The 22,644-nt window shown below is 35.5% G+C and overlaps 1 protein-coding gene across 2 annotated transcripts in view; it reads left to right on the top strand.

The window, feature by feature from the left end:
- The window catches only part of LOC136027606 (histamine H1 receptor-like), a 196,157-nt gene that overhangs the window by 34,254 nt on the left and 139,259 nt on the right, over positions 1–22,644 (top strand). Inside the window, exons 2-3 of one of the 2 annotated variants that reach the window (XM_065705023.1) lie at positions 2,065–2,293; positions 11,034–11,124. In XM_065705023.1, the coding sequence (XP_065561095.1) occupies positions 2,090–2,293; positions 11,034–11,124 (295 nt within the window). In that variant the 5' untranslated portion in view covers positions 2,065–2,089. Of the gene's footprint in view, positions 1–2,064; positions 2,294–11,033; positions 11,125–21,167; positions 21,266–22,644 lie in introns of those variants that run through there. The other variant, XM_065705030.1, reaches the window with a different exon arrangement.

The following is a 22,644-nucleotide window of genomic DNA, read 5'->3' as shown; positions in this document are numbered from 1 at the left end:
TAAAAAGGTAAGGTAAAGGATGCGGCAATAGACCCTTAAGGTCTGAACCGGCGGTGCTGGTCTCCGTCTCAAGGCCCTTCAGCCAGAAAGTGCAATGGGGGGATGAGGGCCAACCATCCTCTGCTTTTGCACACCCTTCCTCTTTACCTTCAAAGATTTCTCCAGGTACCCATTTATAGCTGGGTCGACACTGGCTTAGCTTACAGAGTCACGCCATTTACCACCGTCCCACACAAAATAATTGAGTACACTAGGATTCGAACCCTCGCCCTCTCGGACAAAGGATCCTAAATCCAGCACACCAATCCACTCGGCTAGGTGTAAGGGGTGGCTTTCTTTAAACGGTATGGCTGAATAATAAACTTGAACAGAAATAAATGTTGACTTGTAAGGAATCCAGTTGTACACCACTTTTACTCACTTACTTACTAGTTTTTACAACAGGACCCTAGCTCAATAAGATATCCCTGGCATTTGAAAATGGAAACACCTTTACCTGCCCCATGGATCTAACTTTTATCAGGGGATGATAACATGTAATTGGGGACTATTTCTAAGAGGGAAGTGACACGCAAGCAAATAATTTTTACGTAGGATAATCGTTGGGTCGTTCGCCAATGTGCCCTATCAAGTGGCATTCTTGTTACTAATAGTCTAAAGGCTGTAAATAGAGGAAAAACAACTTTTCTATGCTAATTGGGTAGGTTTTCACACTTTAAATCTTCTGCTTTATGCAATGGATTGATGTCGATGTTCCCCTGATTAAATCTCCCTAATTGTATTTTTTATCAAGCTGGCTATTTGAGTCATATCAGAAAATTCAGTTATCCTAATCTTTAGAAGCAACACCTAATTCCAACTTTGTATTGATTTAAGTGTTCTAAAGTGCCTGTATTCTTTCAGAAATCATATTGTTTAAAAATTACCCATATATGTTTCAACCTTATGAAAATTGCTGGAAATTCAGCACTTAGTAAGTTGTCTAGTCCTTGACTTTGATCTACCTTTTCATATTTTTTATTTTATATTTTCCGTTTGCTTCTCTCTCCTAAGAAAATAAAAAATTAAAAGGGCCTTGTTGAACTGGGGAGCCAGATTACAGCGTAGAATATTATGAACAATAAATGCATATATCGTGATACATTTCATATGGGAAGTATCACCGAGCGCGGAAGAGAATAGGCTCTGAAATCACACAGACACAGCATATTACTTTTACACGTTTTAAAGATATTTACCCTTTTTAAAATTGTAAACACAGCTTAGATACCAATACAGTTATGAAAACTCGATTTATTTTTGGGACACAATGCGCGGTAGCGATATTAGCGGCTGGAGACAGTAAACTGGCAGTCTGAATCTAAAAGTAGGAGCATTTGGACTGACCACGTATGCAACAAAACAGAATTGCGTTCCCGCCTACGCTACTGTAGTACGATCTACACGTCGGAGTGCGGGCTTGGAGGAGGCGCCAAGTTCAGAGCTCTGTACCAAAAGCTTCTCATGGGCAAGATAGGAGTTTTCATAACTATATTGGTATCTAAGCTGTGATTGTAAAGCGTTTATCTTTGCTTGAACAGAATCCAAGCACTAAAGAGACGGCAACTCAATTGGCTCAAAGAAGGATGTTAAGAATTTTAATAGAAACAGGAGCCAAAACTGTATAAAAGCCTAATCATGACATGTTTTCTAAGGAAAATTCTTTCTTTTTGAATTTGAAGCTTATAAGATTGGACGCTTATTATATGAATTTTAGATCTTTGGCTGAGACGTGGGATTAAAATGGTCTTAGCCAAAATTTTGTACCAAATCGACTGAAAAACAGTTAGAAAACACGCAAGAGATCATTACTAAATCATAAGGGAAACCATAAGAACGAAGGGACAAAAAACTCCCATACTAAAAATTGGATAAATGTTAGTGGACAAAGCATTTATTATAAAGTCTGTTAATTGCTTTTTTCTGAGTTTTTTCCATTAAACATCCACAGGTTATCATTTCAAAGAAAACCGCGTCAAATGCACATATGATTTCCAATACTCTAACCTTCTTTTAATTTTCCAGGCCGTTAACTACACTTCTTTCGGAAATGGATCCATTCACAACTGACATCCTATCTAATGGTTTGTCTACAAGTCTTTCCTACAATGAGACAAGGGATACAGACTCACCGGGATTAACACTCGGATTCGTCATTGCAGGCGGCTTTGGACTTTATTTTCTTGCTGTTATTACATTTGTTGGGAACGCAATGGTTTTGCATGCCATTAGAACAGAAAAACGACTTCAGACAGTAAGCAATTCATTTGTATTCGAACGGTGTTAGGTAAAAAAGCATTCCATTGAAGTATGGTTATTTTAATCGTAATCAGTAAAGTAGCGTAAGTGTTGCCATAATGATTGATCACTCAGAATGCATGAGAGGAATATCAAGGCTGTAGAAAAATATCAAGGCTGACCTTTTTTAAATATCTAATCTCACCTCTAGTGATTTAACCGTTAATTTGTCAGTTGCCCTGATGCTTAGTAAACTGTTTTGACTTTGGATGTTAATCATAAGGTTATTGTTGCCGGGATTTGAAAATGATGTATATTTTTGTATATGGGCTTAAAACCGACCAAACATTCTGTTCTGACCGATTTTGGCCAGACCTGCATTATGGGTTAGGTAACCTTCACAAGGAATAAAATATAAATCTTTAGTTCAAGGAGTGGGAGGGGTTCAGGAGAAGGTAACCTCCCTAATATAGAGGATAACTTATGTGGTTTCTTTCAAGTTTTAATGTCGCCCCTTATTTTAATTTCAGCAAAAAAAAATTTTTTGAACATCAAATTTCTAATTTTTTTTCCCAGTCATACCCGGGCCTATCCATGATATATTGTGGGCTAAGGCCTCTAGAACCTCTATTTCTTGTAATTCAATTGTGTATACCAATGCTTGTAAGTTGGTAGGCAACGTCCTAGATTGTTAAAATAAAAATCTGCTTAAGGAACTGCACAATTTCTCTGGACAATTTTCTTTTTTTGAGCAGCAAGAGACCAATACGTTTAAATGCATTTGAAGAAAAAGAATGACTGAGGATTAAATGAAATGAATTTTAAGTTGAGATTAGTTTGCGAATGAATGAACATAGTTGCGAAAGTTTTTCCTTCTTTTTTCGTAAAAAGAGCAAATTTTCTAAGGCTCGCAATTTTCGCTGGGTAGGTTTAAATTATTGAAATATAAATCTTTAGAATCACCATAAAAATTCGATTTTTACGATCCATTAAGGATCCGTCTCTTTAAAAAGTTTATCCAAGGTCTTACCTCTGTAAGCACAATTAGTTCTTTAATTTGAATTTTCACCACATAACTGTTTAATACATAAAAAATAAACTTAAAATCAAATATTTCCATTTAAACATCAATAAAAAGTTCAGTAGAACAGTGCCTCGGCCTTCATGGCAAATTCCTTAGCAAGACTCGAGACCCCCCCCCCCCAACACTGCACCTTTTGAGCCAGCAATCAAATGAATATGATCTTTTGTTTTGCAAATGAAAAATCTTCTTAAAAGAATAAGAATTGAGATGTCTCCCCGGAGCACAAATGTACAGTCTTAATCAAAATGAAAGGAGGCTAGAGATCAGTTTATGTCAACTCCTCACCTCTCCAGACCCGTTTCTATATCTGCCTGAATGATCAGAGCAAGTTAGGAAATGCAGCGGTAAAAATAAACCTTTTAAGGCATCAGGGAAACCTCCTACCTTCACCTGCAAAACGACCCATCGACCTTGCTCCATATCTCCTGGTGAGAAACTGTACATCACTGTGCCCTGTGCATAATTTCATCAAATATCAAGTGAATCAACTTGTTTTTTTTTAAGCTAGAAAAAAAGTGTCTATGCTAACCGTTTATTTTATATGGACTACGTGACACTTTAGGAAAGATTACGCCATCATTCCGCATTACTGCCTCCAAAATTGGGGAGCTCAATGTATAGTTTTCCAATAATTCTGGATTGGTTGGATATCGCAGAATTTTCAATTGATAGTAACTTTGCCCTACTGGATTCAAAACCACAGTTGGGTGCAACAAAATGGTTTAAAACGCCATTCTGTTGTGCCGCAATCTTAAAATTAATTAAATTTTAACATTAAATTTTAATTAATTAATTTTATTTAAATTAATTAATTGAAAAATTAATTTATTTCTGAACAAATAAGCCATCTCTCAATTTTCTAAGACCATCAGTTTGATACAGTTATTCCTGGAAAGGAATGAATAAAGACGCATCCATGATGTTCAATCTTAAAAGTCAAATTGCAGAATTCCACATTTTTATAGATAAGAAATACATTTGATGGTGTTTTTTCATTATGATTATTAACCCGCTTCTGGTGTTTCCACTCCTCTCGAAAATTAAATATGAACAAAAAAAAACACGTTTTTTTTAAACTGAAAGTGAGGAGCGATAATAAACCTTAAAGCGAACAGAAATTACTTCGTATTTGAAAGGGGCTATTCCCTCTTCAACGCCCACTCCTTACGCTAAAGTTTGACTCTTTCTCTCAACTCTACTTTTCAAGACAGTGAAAAACTTTAGCGTAAAGAGTGGGCGTTGAAGAAGGAACGATCTCTTTCATATACGAAGTAATTTCTGTTCCATTTAAGTTTCAATATCGCTCCTTACTTTCAGGTAAAAAAAAGCTTGTTTTTTTATATATTTAATTTCTGAACGTTTTTGAATTAATGCATGTTTTTATTTTGACTCTCCACACATGAATAAACCGAAATTTGCATATTGATTTATTTCTATGGCTACATGGCTTTCTCATAGTTTTGATCGGACGATTTTGAGAAAAAAGGAGCGGGGGAGTAGGCCTAGTTACCCTCCAATTTTTTGACTATTTAAAAAAGCAAATACAACTTTTAATTTTTTACGAACGCTTTCATTAGTAAAAATATACATAACTTACGAATTAACTTTCGTAACGAACTTCTATATTTGCATATATTTATTAGTTATATGAGGGGGTTCATCCCTTCGTCAATACCTCACTCTTTACACTAAAGCTTAAATTTTGTCCCAATTCCTTAAGAATGACCCCTAAATCACAAGGGCAGTAGAATAAATAGTTGAAATAAAAAAATTATTTTAGCGTAAAGAGCGAGGTATTAGGAGGTGAACCCTTCATATGTGCAATAATTTCTGTTTGTTTTAAGTTTTAATGCTGCTTCTTACTTTCAGTTGAAAAAACTTGCTCATATTTATTTTTTCATTGTTCTTTAAAAAAATACTAAAAAATCCTGTACTCCCTTCATGGAGGTTTTCTTTCCCCACGACAAATTCCTCCATGGAAAGTTTAACTCGCATAACCCCCTCCCCTCAACCCCTCCCCCAAACAAAAAATCCCCCTTAAAGCGTCTGTACACTTCCCAATAACCATTACTGTGTATAAACACTGGTCAAACTTTGTAACTTGCAGCCCCTCCCACGGGGACTGTTGGGTGGGCAAGTCGTCCCCGAAGACATGGTTATTCAGTTTTTCGACTACGTTGAATAAAATAGCTATCTCAGAATTTTGATTTGGTGACTTTGGAAAAAATGAGCATGGGAGGGGCCTAGGTGCCTTCCAATTTGTTTTGGTCTCTTAAAAAGAGCACTAAAACTTTTAATTTCCGTTAGAATGAGCCCTCACACGGCATTCTAGGACCAGTAAGTTGATACGATAACTCCTGGGAAAAAAAAACAAAAAAAACAACAAATAAACACGCATCCGTGATCTGTCATGTGGTAAAAAATGCAAAATTCCACATTTTTGTAGATAGGAGTTTGAAACTTTTATAGTAGAGTTCTCTGATCTCTGATCAGGGTTCATCTGATGGTGTGATTTTCGTATAAATTTTATAGCCTTTAAGGGATGTTTCCCCCTATTGCCTAAAATAAAGCAAATTTTCTCAGGCTCATAACTTTCGATAGTTAAGTCTAAACTTAATGGAACTTATATATTTAAAATCAGCATTAAAATACAATTCTTTTGATTTAACTATTGTTATAAAAATTCCCTTTTTTAGAATTTAGGTTACTATTGAGCCAGGTCGCTCCTTACTACAGCTCGTTACTACGAACTGTTTGATCAGGCAAACTGTCTCATTCTCATAGCTTCTGATGCGTGACTTTAAACTTCATGAAATTCATATAAGTTTTATGTTTGTAATCACCATGGAAAGCAGATTCTATTGTTGTATATAATTTTTATCATAGCTCTTTTTTTAGAGCTTTAGTTACTATTGCCACTAGTTGATCCTTATCATTAACTACTTGAAATCCAAACTCCAAAAAAGTAAGTTTTGATTAAAACGTGAGCAACGACAAAATCTATTGTTGATTTTAAACATGTAAAATATATCGATTTTGAAGTCGTTCATCGAAAACTAATTGTATATGCAAATTCGTAATTCTAGAAATACGAAATGAACTCCCTCTAAAAGGGGTGCGGTTATGATGGAAATTATGCCGAAACTAATGCTGGAACGTGTATTGGAAAATAAAGCTGTTATCGATAATATGTTAAATTTCTGTCTTTTCTGGAGAAGATTGGTCACACGTGTGATCATCCAAATCCTTTAGTCCTAGATTATTTTAATAATATTGATTTGAATATGTAGTTAAAATTTAGTGCCCATTTTGAGAGAAAAAAGGACAAGAAATTGAGATTAGTGGTGGAGCTAGAAGGATGAAAATTTCATCAAACAAAAATTCTGACAGTTATTGAACGGTGCTTAACTAGCCTCCCAGTCTCAGAGGCAAAACTGGTCTACATTACACCAGTCGTCCATAAATATAAATAAAGTCTAGAAGTGAATCATTATTAAAGACTATTTCCCCATAAAATTAACGACTAAGAGCTTGGCATTTACGAATTATCAATTAAGGTATTGATTATGGTTATCGATCAGGTCAATATAAAATAAATGAAAACATTCTTGATGATATCGAACTTTGAATTGCCGGCTTGAAGGCTTAGTAGGCTAAATTTGGCTGTCAATTTTTCCAGAAGAGGTCGTGCTCCTAAAGAAATTTATAGAAAGTAAGAGGTAATATCCTTCTTATCCCTTTTGGGAATTAGAAGGGGGAAATAAAACCGTCCCTACTGTCTTGTAATCGTAGCACACATAACGATGGATTGATGGGTCTAAACTAATCTTGATAGGAAGTAATAGAAGGTGTCGTTGTTGTGTCTACTTGCAGTTTGTGCTTAATCCAACTTATACTAGAGATGGGCCTCTAAACTTTTGTCTTCATTATATTTACCAGATGAGGTTAATATAAGGTGTCAGATCTTAACGAACTTTGAAGGGAAATAACCTAGTTTAATGCTTTTTGAAAATAAAAACGGTCTGAACTAGGCATGGGAGCAAGGAATTGTCCACAAATTTTTGTCTTCAGATTAATAACCCAGAGGGGTAATTGGATTTCAACTGAGCTTAGTCATAAGCGAAATTGAATGACTAGTTCTACTTTTTTGAAGCCAGAAGACTGATAAAGCATCTGTGGGGGAAGGGTAACGGTGGTCAAGCTTTCTTGACATCAGCAGAAATTTCAGTTTGAGTTTTCAAATCTCGACCAAACGTAGGAGTAGTAAGAGTTAATCTCCGAATTGCATATTTTCGAGAGCTTGGGTTTGATAGACTTCTGTGCGGATAGGGGAAGGAGTCTTGAAATTCTTATCATCAGCTTGTCTGACAAACGCAATTCAACCACTGTCAAAATGAGGGAGCATCTCCATCAAATAACTAGCAGTAGGAATGTTTGGAACTTAACCAGATTTTGTTACTAAGTCTACTTGTTGTCATTACAAAGCCAACTAGAGCAAGCTTTTGGATTTATTTAAACTTGGTAGAGAGATAGAAGTAAGCTTCCAAGTTCCATTTCTTGTAAGTTGGTCCTCCATCCAACGTATTTGAGTTAAAGGGGCACCTGAAGTCTTGCCATCAGACTTTTTACAAGAAGGAGCTACCAGATCTTGGTAAACTTGGTGGGCAAAGCTAGTGTTTTAATTATGCTGTTTGATGACAAAAGAAGATAAGAAGTTTTTGAGAGGAGTAACAGGGTTGGGGTGTTAGAGGCGAAATTGTGTGATCAGTACAAGAAACAGATGGGTTTGTCAGATATCAGCCAAACTTAGTCGTAAATAACAATTTATTTGTTAGCTTTGTAATTTTGAAGTCAGGGATCGATTCAATCTTTGCATGGGAGGAGTAAGAGCGATTGTAATTTATTTTCATTAAGACATCCTTCTTAAGAGACCGTCGGATCTATATCAAAGATAGTGGTAGTAAGAAATATTGTCCTATGCATATATTAAGCAGATTTGTTTACAGGACTTTCATAAGTGTGTCTATCAAAATGGCAGGTTAGCTCCCAGCCAAATTTGGTAATACGTGTGAGTTAGTGTACAGATCATGCGTTTGAGCCAAACTGTAAAGCCTATGGTATCACTTGGCCACCTATAGTGCCAGATCAAAATTTTGAGATTAAAATTTTGTTCAAAATTGTCTAAAAGTTCATTAGATATGCATCCAAAGGTAATATGAACCTCAAAAGCTCCTGGGGGAAGGGTGGTAAACATTGCCAATCGCTAATGTTTTACGCATGGGTTTTATGATGAAAAAAGTGCGGCTTGTTTAATCTTTGTTTTGTGATTGATTTTAGATTTTCAGAGATCGTTATCTGGATCAATTAATAACACATTTTGGTGGGGGAGGGGAAAGGACTATGGGGCAAGAAAAAGGACCACAAAATGTTTTTTCCTCCTCAGTTTGAAACTTACACCGTAAATTTTTTGGTTAAGAGAAACGTCAAGTTCAAAATAAATTGATCAGAACGCACCCCGACCCCGAAAAAGAGTCACCCAAATAAGGTCAATTTATTTTTCAGTAAGCTCGAAACTTATATACTGCAAAAAGGCCCAAAGTAAAAGCAAATTCGTAAAAAAAATTGGCTCCCCCGATAAACAGACTCCAACAAATGGTAAAAAAAGGACCAACAATTTTTGTCATGGTGGTTTCGTATGGAGGTGCTAATCAAACAGTTCGTGGTAACGAACTGTAGTAAGGAGCGACCCGGTTCAATAGTAACCAAAACTCTAAAAAATGGAATTTTGATACCAATAGCTACATCAAAAGAATTGCATTTTAATGCTGATTTCAAATATATAGGTTTCATCAAGTTTAGTCTTACCCATCAAAAGTTACGAGCCTGAGAAAATTTGCATTATTTTAGAAAATAGGGGGAAACACCCCTTAAAAGTCACAGAATCTTAACGAAAATTACACCATCAGATTCAGCGTATTAGAGAACCATAGTGTAGAAGTTTCAAGCTCCTATCTACTACAAAAATGTGGAATTTTGTATTTTTTGCCAGAAGGCAGATCACGGATGCGTGTTTATTGTTTGTTTTTTTTTTCCCAGGGGTGATCGTATCGACCCAGTTGTCCTAGAATGTTGCGAGAGGGCTCATTCTAACGGAAATGAAAATTTCTAGTGCCCATTTTAAGTGACCAAAAAAATTGGATGGCACCTAGGCCCCCTCCCACGCTAATTATTTTCCCAAAATCAACGGATCAAAATTCTGAGATAGCCATTTTATTCAACGTAGTCGAAAAACCTTATAACTATGTCTTTGGGGACGACTTACTTCCCCACAGTCCCCGTGGGAGGGGCTACAAGTTACAAACCTTGACCAGTGCTTACATATAGTAATGGTTATTGGGAAGTGTGCAGGCGTTTTCAGGAGGATTTTTTGGTCGGGGGGAGGGGTCGAGAAGAGGAGGATATGCTGGGGGAGCTTTCCATCGAGGAATTTGTCATGGGGGAAGAAAATTTCCATGAAGGGAGTGCAGGATTTACTAGCATTACTTAAAACAAAAAATTAAAAAATAAATATGAAGAAGTTTTTTCAGCTTGAAGTAAGGAGCAGCATTAAAACTTATAACGAACAGAAATTATTATCCATATGAAGGGCTAACCTCCTCCTAATACCTCGATCTTTACGCTAAAGTATTTTTAGTAATTGCAACTATTTATTCTATGGCTTTTGTGATTCAGGGGTCATTCTTAATGAATTGGGACAAAATTATATCTTTTACTAATAAAAAGATTCGTAAAAGATTAAGAGTTCTAGTTGCCCTTTTAATTAACCAAAAACTTGGAGGGCAACTAGGGTTCCTCCCCTGCTCGTTTTTTTATCAAAATCATTCGATCAAAATAATGAGAAAGCCATTTAGCAAAAAAAAAAAAAAAAAAATCCAAATTTCGTTTTAATTATTCCTCTGCGGAGAGCCAAAATCAATACATGCATTGATTCAAAAACGTTCAGAAATTAAATAAAAAAAACAAGTTTTTTCAACTGAAAGTAAGGAGCGACATGAAAACTTAAAACGAACAGAAATTACTTCGTATATGAAAGGGGCTGCTTCCTCATCAACGCCCCGCTCTTTACGCTAAAGTTTGTTACTGTTTTAAAAAGAAGAGTTGAGAGAAAGAGTCAAACTTTAGCGTAAAGAGCGGGGTGTTGATGAGGAAGCAGTCCCTTTCAGATACGAAGTAATTTCTGTTCGTTTTAAGTTTTAATATCGCTCCTTACTTTCAGTTGAAAAAAACTTGTTATTTTTATTTAATAAACTTGAGAGATGATCTTTCGGTTTGGAAATTGAAAGATCTAGTGACCTATTTAAGGGCCAAAAGTGATTAGAGACCAAACAGTGTAATCAGGATTTGCAAGTGCTTTTAAGCAGGAAAAGTACAATTACCTGACAATAGAAAGGGGGAGGGTAAATCGTATTTTATTCTATAAAATAAAGTTAAAATCACGACATAGAAACATTGTGTAAAAGACTATTTAATTTACTACCCGTTCATAGTCATGTTCTTCTTCTACTCAGAACGTTAGTTATATAAATCTGATCACTTCAACTTTTTTTAAATATTGCTTCAATTAATTTGCTGGGGTTTTCCCCATAAAAATGAAGCACAAAAACTTTTTTAGGTGTCCAACATGTTCATCATGAGTCTTGCCGTTGCTGATTTAATCGTTGGTCTGATAGTGATGCCAATAAGTGCCCTTTACTTCATAAATGGTAAGTAATTGAAAATTACTTGATAGTTGAGTGTGCTCTGACACGCTGTGTTTGTATCTGAATTGTTTGTTAGTTTTTCTTATATCTTGAACAAACTAAAAAAAATAATTTTTTTAAACTGAAAATAAGGAGCTATCATTAAAACAAACAGAAATTATTACATATATGAGGGAGGCTACCCCCTTTTCAATACCTCTCTCTTTATGTAAAATTCTTAAAGCTCTTTAAACATACTTCTCATTCAACGACCCTTATTTTTCAAAAGTCGTTCTTAAATAATTGGGACAAAAATTAAATTTCAGCGTATATAGCGATTGAGGTGGAAGGGGCAACCCATTTCATATACAGGATAATTTCTGTACGTTTTGATATTTAATGTTGATCCTTATTTTCGGTTGAAAAAAACCTGTCTTTTTTGCTTAATTGCAGGCCATTTTTCCTTTAAGCAGGAAGTCCCCCCCCCGTGGAAAATCACCATGGGAAAACTCTCCACCCTACAAAAAAATCTTCCTGTAGAAAATCCTTTCAATGTTATATACCTTCCATTTAAGGTTCCCCAAGGAAAATTTCTCGCCCCACACCCACTCGACTAATTCCTCCCCTAGAAAATTTTCGTTTAAAATTTTCCGTTTAAAATTTTCCCTGTACAATTAGCCTCGAAAGAGAAAGTAACGAAAAGAATACTTCATCTCATTCCCTGAAAATTCTCCTGTTTAGAATTACACGTTAAAAATATTTCCACGAAAAATACCATCCCCCTGCAGAAAATTCAACTTGAAATTTTTGTATATTTCCCAATAACAAATACTCTATGTAAACGATAGACAGCTTGCGTAACTTACATCCCATTCCCAAGGGGTCGTGGGGCATCAGATCAACCACCAAAGACACAAGGGTTGAATGTTTCAACAATGTTGAATCGAATTGCTATCTCAAAATTTTGATCAAATGTTTTTAGGGAAAATAGAGGTCGGTGGCTAATTGTTCTTTAATCTTTTTTTAAACTTAAAAATGCACTAAAATTTTTTATTTCCATTTGAATGATCCCTCTGTTGGTCTTGCAGGACTGTTGGTTCGATGCGATCACCTCTGGAAAAAATTAAATAAATAAACAATTGTCTGTGACCTTTGTTCTGGCCAAAAATATAAAATTTCACATTTTAATAGGTAAGAACTTGAAACCTCTATGGCACGGTTCTCTAGTATGCTTTGTCTGATATTGTTATTTTCATTTATATCACTTGGCTTTTTGGGGGTGTTTTTCCCCTATTTCTAAAATTAGGCAAGTTTTCTCAGGCTCATTCTAGGAAAACCCTAATTAAATCGGTGTAGAAGAAAGGTGACTAGAGTGAGTGTGGTAATTATGGAGGAATTAGCCTGGTTTGTGTAGGTGGGAAGTTAATTAGGATGATTATACTTTTTAGACTGAGAGATGCTGTAGACAAAGAATACTGTCTGAATAGTCTAGGAATAGTCTGGTCTTAGGAAAGGTAGAAGATGTGTTGACCAAACTTTCACTCTTACATTAATAATTGATAAGTGCCTAAGTCAGGAATAGTCTGGTTAAAATGAGTTTAGTAGCTGGTTTCGTATTAGATCAGGAGTTAATAAGGGTAATGTTCTATCCTATTCTATACTGCTCACAGATAATTGTTAATAATAGATAAGTGTCGAGAGGAATAGTCTGGTCTTAGGAAGAGTAGATGATGTGTTGACTAAATTTTCACTCTTAGATTAATAATTGATAAGTGCCTAAGTCATCACCTTTAAGACAAACAAGTTAAAGTAATCTGAACTACGTACGAGAATAAAACAACTACGGTTAAAGTAGGAAATGAGTTTAGTGGCTGGTTTCGTATTAAATCAGGAGTTAATCAGGGTAATGTTCTATCCTAATCTATACTGCTCATCTTGATGGACTTTGTCTTAAGGAGCACAGGAAGACAATGGCAGAACACGGAATCAATTGGGGAAGAAAAACTTTCCTGAACTGAGATTATGCTGATGATCTAAGTATTCTGGATGAAAGTAAGAGCAAAATGAATGAAAATTGTACAGTTTTTATCAGTCCAGGGTGCTGGAATGGGGTTTGAAAATTAATGCTAAAAAAGGCGCTAAGGATAGGAATAAGTGGATATGAAATGTTGATAAATAATTTCTTAGACCACACTGCTTATGTGGCTATCCCAAGCTAGTCAAAGGACGGCAGCTAAAATAGCAAATGAAAAAATCCATTCAATTTGTAATTCATAACTCTATTTCATTAACCTGTAAGATTTTGATTGGATTTGGGGCTGGGTGACCTGTTTTCGTGTTGTTGCAAGTATTTATAATTTTCATTTTTAATAGATTCCCATTTATACACCGAATGTGGCAGAGGAAAGTTTCATTATATACAATTGCATTAGTTTTATTCTAAAGTTATTACCGCAGTGCAGGAGTTTTGTTTTATAATGTGAGTTTGTGTCTTATTTATTTTATTGTTTATGTTTATTTGTGATGTTTTATTCGTCGTGGCATTCTATTTATAATGTCTTAAAAAAAAGTCTTAAATTGTTGGTTTTTAATTTTCTTCTTTTTTTTCCGTTGAGAAAAGCTCCCGGACGTGGGGCTGAAAAATTCGGGGTATTTTTATTTTCGTTAGCTAAAGTGTAGTTTATATATTTTATTTTTGTTCACTGCTTTATAGAAATTAAACCCGTTTTTTCTTCAATCAATTTTTCGTAAATGAAATGTTGATATTATGTAGCGAAAAGATTGATCAAGTGGATTGTTCCACTAACCTTGTTACCATTATTAGCAAAGGTGGTGGGTGCCATAAAGAGATTAATAGTAAAATAGTCAAGGTTCTGGAAAAAGGGGCCGGCAGGAAATTTTCCAGGGGAAGGGAACAGACACCAAAATAACAGTGGTGGTTGGGTGACAGTTTAGGTGGTTTAGGGCAACAAACTACGACTTTGACCCGAAGAGGACGAATATGAAATCAATTTAAAATTCTGAGAAGCTAATTGATTAAGCATCAATAACCATATTTTAGGCTTCCCAGTTGCAAAAGGAGCAATGCCAAATGATGGCAGTGTCGGATTCAACCAAGTAGATTTGCTTTATTTCTAATGGAATTAGGCTACGTTTGGTGATCTGTAATTACATATGAGCTATAATGAAGAGGGGTGAGTCATTGTTTTGGTGGGGGTAGTATAGGTTCTTAAAAAAGTACATTTTAATTGAAAAACTGCTTGCTCTTCCTGAGGCTTCAGATAAATGTTGAAAGAGGTTGGGGAGAATAGGATTTAATTTAGATGTTTTTCTATACAGCTAAAATGTTATGTCCCATATCTAAAAGCAAATAGGTGGGAAAGGCAAGGCAGGTCATCATCAGACCCACCAGGAAATTTCTTTGGGATGGCTAATACTGCTATGAACTTGGTTTTCAGCAGTTTTAAATGGTGATGTTTTTCTTTTCTATTTATATGAAGTACTTCAATGTATTTAAACGAATTTATGTAATTTATTAAATCTATAAGAAAATCTTATTGTAGAGGTTGTGATGGCTTCAGTATTGTAGAAGATCAAAAGTCTCACAGAAATATAATCAATATAAACAATAATACTCCTTTTCATCCAACTTTAAATTCTTTAGTAGTAATATTAACAAGGACTTTTCACCTAAACTCCTATTCGTCGCCAATTTCTTAAGCATATTAAAATTTATACACAATTGAAATGGCAAATTTAAAAACGTAGGATGGTAATAATGAACGTACAATGATTGATTTAACTTTTGGTAGCACGGAAAAAAACTATTAATATTTCAATGATCTCTGCTTGGATTTTGATTGATAATCAAACAGTTCGCGGTAATGAGCTCTAAGTAAGGAGTGACCCGGCCAAATAGTAACCGAAACTCTAAAAAACGGAATTTTGATACCAATAGACATATCAAAAGAATTGGCTTATTATGTTGACTACTAATATATAAGCTTTACTAAGTTTAGTTTTACCCATCAAAAGCTACGAGCCTGAGAAAAATTGTCTGATTTTTGAAAAAAGGGGGAAAGACCCCAAGAAGCTATAGAATTTTAATGAAAAGCACATTATCAGACTCAGTGTATCAAAACAGCCCTTTGTAGAGGTTTCAAGCTCATATCTGCAAAAATGTGGAATTTTGTAATTTTTGCCAGAAGAAAGCTCACGGATGCGTGTTTATTCATTTTTTCCCCTGGTGTGATCGTATCGACCCAGTGGGCCTAGAACGTAGGGAGATGGTTCATTCTACTTCTAGTGCCCTTTTAATAGTGACTGAAAAAAAATGATGGGCAGTTAGACCCCCTCTCACGCCACTTTTTTCTCAAAGTCGTCCGACCAAAATTTTGAAAGTTTCCTTTTTCAGCGTAGTTGAAAATCCCAATAGCTGTTTTTGAGCATAAAATGACCCCCTAAAGCCCCTGAGAAAGGTTTTTAAGTTATAAAATTTGCCCAGTGTTTTGTTTTTTATTGAGAAGTATGCATATATTTTTCAGATGGGAGGAGAGGACGAATTTTCTGCTGGAAAAATTTTCCATGAAGAGGGAAATTTCCAGGGCGGGATCTTTCCAGGGCAAATTTTAAACTGGGTGAATATGCCAGAATTCCTACATGAAATTTATTTATATGTCTTGTTTTCTCTTTACCAATTCAATTGTACGCGCACAGATGTTAAGGGTAATTGTCTGGGGAAAATTGTCGTCAGAATTTAATTGTCCAGAGGATATTTCTATGGGGAGGGGGATTTTCCGTGGAGGTGGAGCCAGGTATCCTGGCGTTATTCGAAAAACGATCAGAAATTAAAGGAAAAAAGAGTTTTTTCAACTGAAAGTAAGGAGCAACATTAAAACTTAAAACGGACAGAAATTATTATATATATGAGGAGGCTTGCTCCCTCTTCAACACCTCGCTCTCTACATTAAAGTTTAAATTTTGTCCATCTTCTTTAAAAATGCTTACTGAAACAATAATTGACATTTTTTTCAAAGCACCGTAAAACTGCATCGTGAAGAGCGAAGTGATGAGGAGGGGGCAAACCCCCTCATATATGTAATAATTTTGTTCATTTTAAGTTTTGAAGTTTCTCCTTATTTTCAGTTGAAAAAACTTGTTTTTTTCTTTATTTCATGAAGCTTAGAGACTAACATTTTTTTAAAGGCAATGGAAAAAGTATGTCATTTAAAGTAAAAGTATATAAAATGAAACATGTAAGTAATAACAAAAATACACAAAAAAATAGCCTTACAAAAACTAAGATATAAACTCTCAGCATTCAGTTTTGTTGAGGAATACCGAAGTGTTGGACGGATATTTTCTTAACAATATCGACAGTTTTGAAATTGGTTATCAAACACCAAAATATTTAATGCCTCTAGACTCAGTATTTATAAAAAGTACTTCATTATCAAAGTAGTTTGTTTAGGTAGGTAGGTAGGTATGCGTTTATTTCATCAAATAAAAATTACTAAAATTGCACTTACAATCAATAATATGCTGCTCAATTTAGGGACCTAAAATGTCCCTGTTCAGCAGAAAAACTACAACAAATAAATGATTACTATTCATTCAAAATCAAAGAAATACAAAAAAAAAGACGTAAACACTATAAGGCCGAAGACGGAAAACACTTTATAAGCAGATAAAATTTTTAATTCAATATCTTTAATTTCGTTTCAAACAGTTCGTGGTAACGAACTGTAAGTAAGGAGCGACCCGGCTCAATAGTAACCAAACCTCTAAAAAATTTAACTTTGATATCAATAGCTACATCAAAAGAATTGCATTTTAATGCTGATTTTAAATATATAAGTTTCATCAAGTTTAGTCTTACCCATCAAAAGTTACGACATTAAAACTTAAAACGAACAGAAATTACTCCGTATATGAATGGGCTGTCCCCTCCGCAATCCCTCGCTCTTTAAGGGATTTGACTCTTTGCCACAATTCTATTTTTTAAAACAATTAAAAGCTTTAGCGTAAAGAGCGAGGGATTGCGGAGGGGACAGCCCATTTCATATACGGAGTAATTTCTGTTCGTTTTAAGTTTTAATGTCGCTCCTTACTTTCAGCTAAAAAAATTAGTTTTTTTTATTTAATCAAACAGTTCGTGGTAACGAACTGTAGTAAGGAGCGACCCGGCTCAATAGTAACCAAAACTCTAAAAAATGGAATTTTGATACCAATAGCTATATCAAAAGAATCGCATTTCAATGCTGGTTTTAAATATATAACTTTCATCAAGTTTAGTCTAACCCATCAAAAGTTACGAGCCTGAGAAAATTTGCGTTATTTTAGAAAATAGGGGGAAACGCCCCCTAAAAGTCATAGAATCTTAACGAAAATCACGCCATCAGATTCAGCGTATCAGAGAACCCTATTGTAGAAGTTTCGAGCTCCTATCTACAAAAATGTGGAATTTTGCATTTTTTGCCAGAAGGCAGATCACGGATGCGTGTTTATTTGTTTTTTTGTTTTTGTTTTTTTTTTTTCCCAGGGGTGATCGTATCGACCCAGTTGTCCTAGAATGTTGCAAGAGGGCTCATTCTAACGGAAATGAAAAGTTCTAGTGCCCTTTTTAAGTGACCAAAAAAATTGGAGGGCACCTAGGCCCCCTCCCACGCTAATTATTTTCCCAAAGTCAACGGATTAAAATTCTGAGATAGCCATTTTATTCAGCGTAGTCGAAAAACCTTATAACTATGTCTTTGGGGACGACTTACTCCCCCACAGTCCCCGTGGGAGGGGCAACAAGTTACAAACTTTGACCTGTGCTTACATATAGTAATGGTTATTGGGAAGTATACAGGCGTTTTCAGGAGGATTTTTTTGGTTTAGGGGAGGGGTTGAGAAGAGGGGGATATGCTGGGGGAACTTTCCTTCGAGAATTTGTAATGGGAGAAGAAAATTTCCATGAAGGGAGAGCAGGATTTACTAGCATTATTAAAAAAAAAACAATTAAAAAATTAAAGTGAAAAAGCTTTTTCAGCTGGAAGTAAGGAACACCAATAAAACTTAAAACAAACAGAAATTATTACCCATATGAGGGGCTCACCTCCTTCTAATACCTCGCTCTTTACGCTAAAGTATTTTCGGTAATTTCAACTACTTATTCTACGGCTTTTGTGATTCAGGGGGTCATTCTTAATGAATTGGGATAAAATTTAAGCTTTAGTGTAAAGAGCGAGGTACTGACGATGGGGCGAATCCCCTCATATATGTAATAAAAACATGATAATACAAAAGTTCTTTACGTAAGCTAATTTATAAGTTACGTAAATCTTTTACCAATAAAAAGATTCGTAAAAAATTAAAAGTTCTAGTTGCCTTTTTAATTAACCAAAAAATCGGAGGGCAACTAGGCTTCGCCCCCCCTCTTTTTTTCTCAAAATCATTCGATCAAAATTATGAGAAAGCCATTTAGCCCCCCCCCCCCAAAAAAAAATGCAAATTTCGTTTTGATTATTCCTCTGCGGAGAGCCAAAATCAAAACATGCATTGATTCAAAAACGTTCAGAAATTAAATAAAAAAAACGAGTTTTTTTAACTGAAAGTAAGGAGCGACATTAAAACTTAAAACGCACAGAAATTACTTCGTATATGAAAGAGGCTGCTTCCTCATCAACGCCCCGCTCTTTACGCTAAAGTTTGACTCTTTCTCTCAATTCTTCTTTCTAAAACAGTAAAAAACTTTAGCGTAAAGAGCGGGGCGTTGATGAGGAAGCAGCCTCTTTCATATACGAAGTAATTTCTGTGCGTTTTAAGTTTTAATGTCGCTCCTTACTTTCAGTTAAAAAAACTCGTTTTTTTTATTTAATTGAATACAGAAACCAATATATTTGACACCTATATACATCACAACTGTAAAAATTCTAATCTTTTTCAACGTGACAACTAGATAAATACAATCACTCCTGGAAAATGATAATAAAACACAAAAAAGTCTCCGCTCAGGGGGAAAATACAGATATTCCCAGCATTCCGTACAACGGAAACATTTCTAATTACCATGGCTTCATAGATCAGCTAATGGGTGTTCTTGCAATGCAAGCAAAAGTTGACAGCATATTTTTACCGAAACTGCCCCTTATTAAGATGTTTTCTCCGTGTTTTCTATAATTATACGAACTTCGGTGTGTACTAACAAGAGCATTAATTACTAATGAACAAATACATATTTAGGATCACCATTAAAAACTGATCCTTTGATGGAATGGTATCAATAGTTAGGCTCTTATACTTTCCTTATTGACAAGGATCGTGATTTACCTACCATTCCCTACTATGAAGAATTTGATTTTTTTTTTTCGTTGCTCTAACCAAATCATATAGAAAAATGTTTGTGGAAAACTCGATAGGTGTCACTTAGTAAAAAATTGTAAAAGCCTTAGTAAAAGCTTAGTAAAAAACTTAGTAAAAGCCAACAGTGGGAAAACTAACTCTGCTCTATTTCCTTTGGTTTCTTTATAATTACTTTATAGTCCCAAATTTCTAGGGAGGCCTGGCCCCCCTCTCCCCCTACCGATGTCTATTGTTCTGGGTGTTTTTTCACATTTGAAATAAGTTTGAAAGAATAGAAAAATAAGTCTGCGAACCGAGATTAGAAGATTGGAAACATCAGTAACTACGAGTGTAAAAAAATTTCTGAAGCATGGGCGTTCCTGCAAACAGTGGGAGGTTTGCTAGATGTTTTCTAGAGAAATTGCCTACGGATTGTTTGGGTACCTGGCTAACTTACCGTATTTTAAACAGTAAGTTATTCTAAAATTTGGGTTCAATGTCAGTTTCTAGAGCTATAATGAGAGAAAGGTTTAAACGGCTAGGGCAAGTTCTGTGGATAAAGAATGACAGATTGTCAAAGATTGTCCTTTTCGACCAACCATCTAGGGCTAAACGAAATAGGGAGACTTTGAATAAACAGGGATGGATGAGGAGCGTGTGTAGATGTGCTGACCTCAGACGGCCTGGTGCTCCAGTGAGTTATGAGTAGTAGTAGCAGTAGCTATTGATGGATATCATTAAACTTAGTGAATCTCATATACTTGGAATGAGTTTAGAATTCCAGTTCTTTTTATGTATTAATTATAATTAAATTCTTTTTTTTGTAGAATTTCGATTGCTATTAGGCCAAAATGATCTGTACTATGTAGCTGGTTTGATGCTGGATTGTAGCTGGATGATCAGTAGCTAGTTTTGTATTACGTCGGGAGTTAATCAGGGCCCTGTTCTATCCCAATTTATCTTGCTCATTTTGAAGGACTGTGTCTTAAGAGTACAGAAAGGGACAAAATTTTCCTGGTCAAAGATTATGCTGATGATCAAAGTATTCTAGATGAAAGTGAGAGCAAAATGAATGAAAATTGTAGAGTTTTTATGAGTTCAGGGTGCTAGAATAGGTTCGAAAATTAATGTAAAGACAACTAAGTCGCTATGGATAGGAATAAGTGTAGACGAAAAAGTGACGGTAATTTGCGAATAGATCGATCAAGTGGATAGTTATACTTACCTTGGTAGTATTATTAGTAAAGACGGTGGGTGCCTTGATTAAGTTAAAAATAGAATAGTCAAAGTTCAGAGTTGTTTTTTGCAGTTGAAAAAAGTTTGGAAGAATAGGAATTGTTTTGGGTACCCGACTGACTTACCGTAGGCTGTAAGGAAAGTGTGGTTCAGTTCGGCTTTCTAGTGCTATAATGAGAGAAAGGTTGAAGTGACTAGGGCAAGTTCTGTGGATGAAAGATAAAACATTGTTCTTTTCGGCCAATCGTCTAGGGCTAAACGGAAAGAGGGAGGCTGTGAATAGATTGGGGATGGAGGAGGAGCGTGCGTAGATGCAAAGACCTCAGGCGGCTAGGTGCTTTAATGAGTTGTGAGTGGTAGCAGAAGTAGTAGTAGCAGTAGTAGTAGTAGTAGTAGTAGTAGCTTTTGTTGAATAGCATTAAACTTACCGAATCTTATATACTTGGAATCAGTTTTGAATTACAGTAAAATTTCGATTGTGATTGCTACAGTCGTCATTCAGAGTTCAAAGAGTGAAGAATTAAACTAGTTTTAAGCTGAGTTGGATATGGTCCTTGCTGAAATTTGATGAACTTGCGTGAAAAACAAAGCGCATATTACAAACGTGAGTATTTTTTTTTTGGGGGGGGTGGCAAATTGGGACATTTTGTTGTTGAAGTTTGTTTCCCCTTGTGACTGCAGATCGTAAGATGGAAAAACACAAACCGTTCGATCTTGTCCTAGCTTCATTTCAGGGATAACCCTTGTGGCCATCAGTAGTTATTAAAACCACCAAAGACCATAAAAATCGAGCTGGATATTTAGTCTTTTGCTATGGCACCCACTCTGAGCATAATATAGCTGAAGCATATATCCGCAACTGGAATGACCGCTTCAAACAAGCTTGTACAAGGACAGATAAAGATCTAAATGAGGCTCTTGAAAAAGACCGCTTATTACCTGATATTTTCAAGACTCTGATTAAACCCTACTTATCACTACCCACTAAAACTAAAGCAAAGTTCAGCCTAGTACCGTTAAATTCGACTTCTGCAGTGGCATCAAATTTAAAGGAAATATTAAATTAAACTCAAGAGGAAGTTATATAGCGAAAATTTCAAGCTCCTATCTACAAAAATGTGGAATTTCACATTTTTTGCCAGAAGACAGATCACGGGTGCGTGTTTATTTATTTCTTTTTTTCTTTTTCCCAGGGGTCATCGTATCCACCAAGTGGTCCTAAAATGTCGCAAGAGGGCTCATTCTAATGGAAATGAAAAGTTTTAGTGCCCTTTTTAAGGGACCAAAAAAATTGGAGGGCACCTAGGCCCCCTCCAACGCTCAATTTTTTCCCAAAGTCAACGGATAAAAATTTTGGGCCATTTTGTTCCGCCTAGTCGAAAACCATAATAACTATGTCTTTGAGGATGACTTACTCCCCCACAGTCCCTGGGTGAGGGGCTGCAAGTTTCAAACTTTGACCAGGGTTTACATTCAGTAATGGTTATTGGGAAGTGTACAGACGTTTTCAGGGGGATTCTTTTGGTTTGGGAGGTTGGGTTGAGGGGAGGGGGCTATGTGGGAGGATCTTTCCTTGGAGGAATATGTCATGGGGGAAGAGAAACTCAATGAAAAGGGCGCAGGATTTTCTAGCGTTACTATAAAAAATAATTGAAAAAATAAACATGAAAAAGTTTTTTCAATTGAAAGTAAGGAGTAGCATTAAAACTTAAAACGAACAGAGATTATTAAGCATATAAGGGGTTCTAAAAATACTTTAGCATAAAGAGCGAGGTATTTAGGAGGGGATAAATACATCGCTCTTTCTGCCAAGTATTTTTAGTAATTTCAACTACTTATTCTACGCCCTTTCTGATTCAGGGGTCATTCTTAAAGAACTGGGACAAACCTTAAGATTTAGTATAAAGAGCAAGGTATTAACGAGGGGACAAACACCCTCATATACATAATAAGAATATAAGAATATAAAAGTTTGTTACGTAA

This window comes from Artemia franciscana, chromosome 1 (genome assembly GCF_032884065.1).
Source record: "Artemia franciscana chromosome 1, ASM3288406v1, whole genome shotgun sequence".
In the NCBI taxonomy this organism is placed as follows: domain Eukaryota; kingdom Metazoa; phylum Arthropoda; class Branchiopoda; order Anostraca; family Artemiidae; genus Artemia; species Artemia franciscana.
This window is presented reverse-complemented; position numbering and strand designations above follow the sequence as displayed.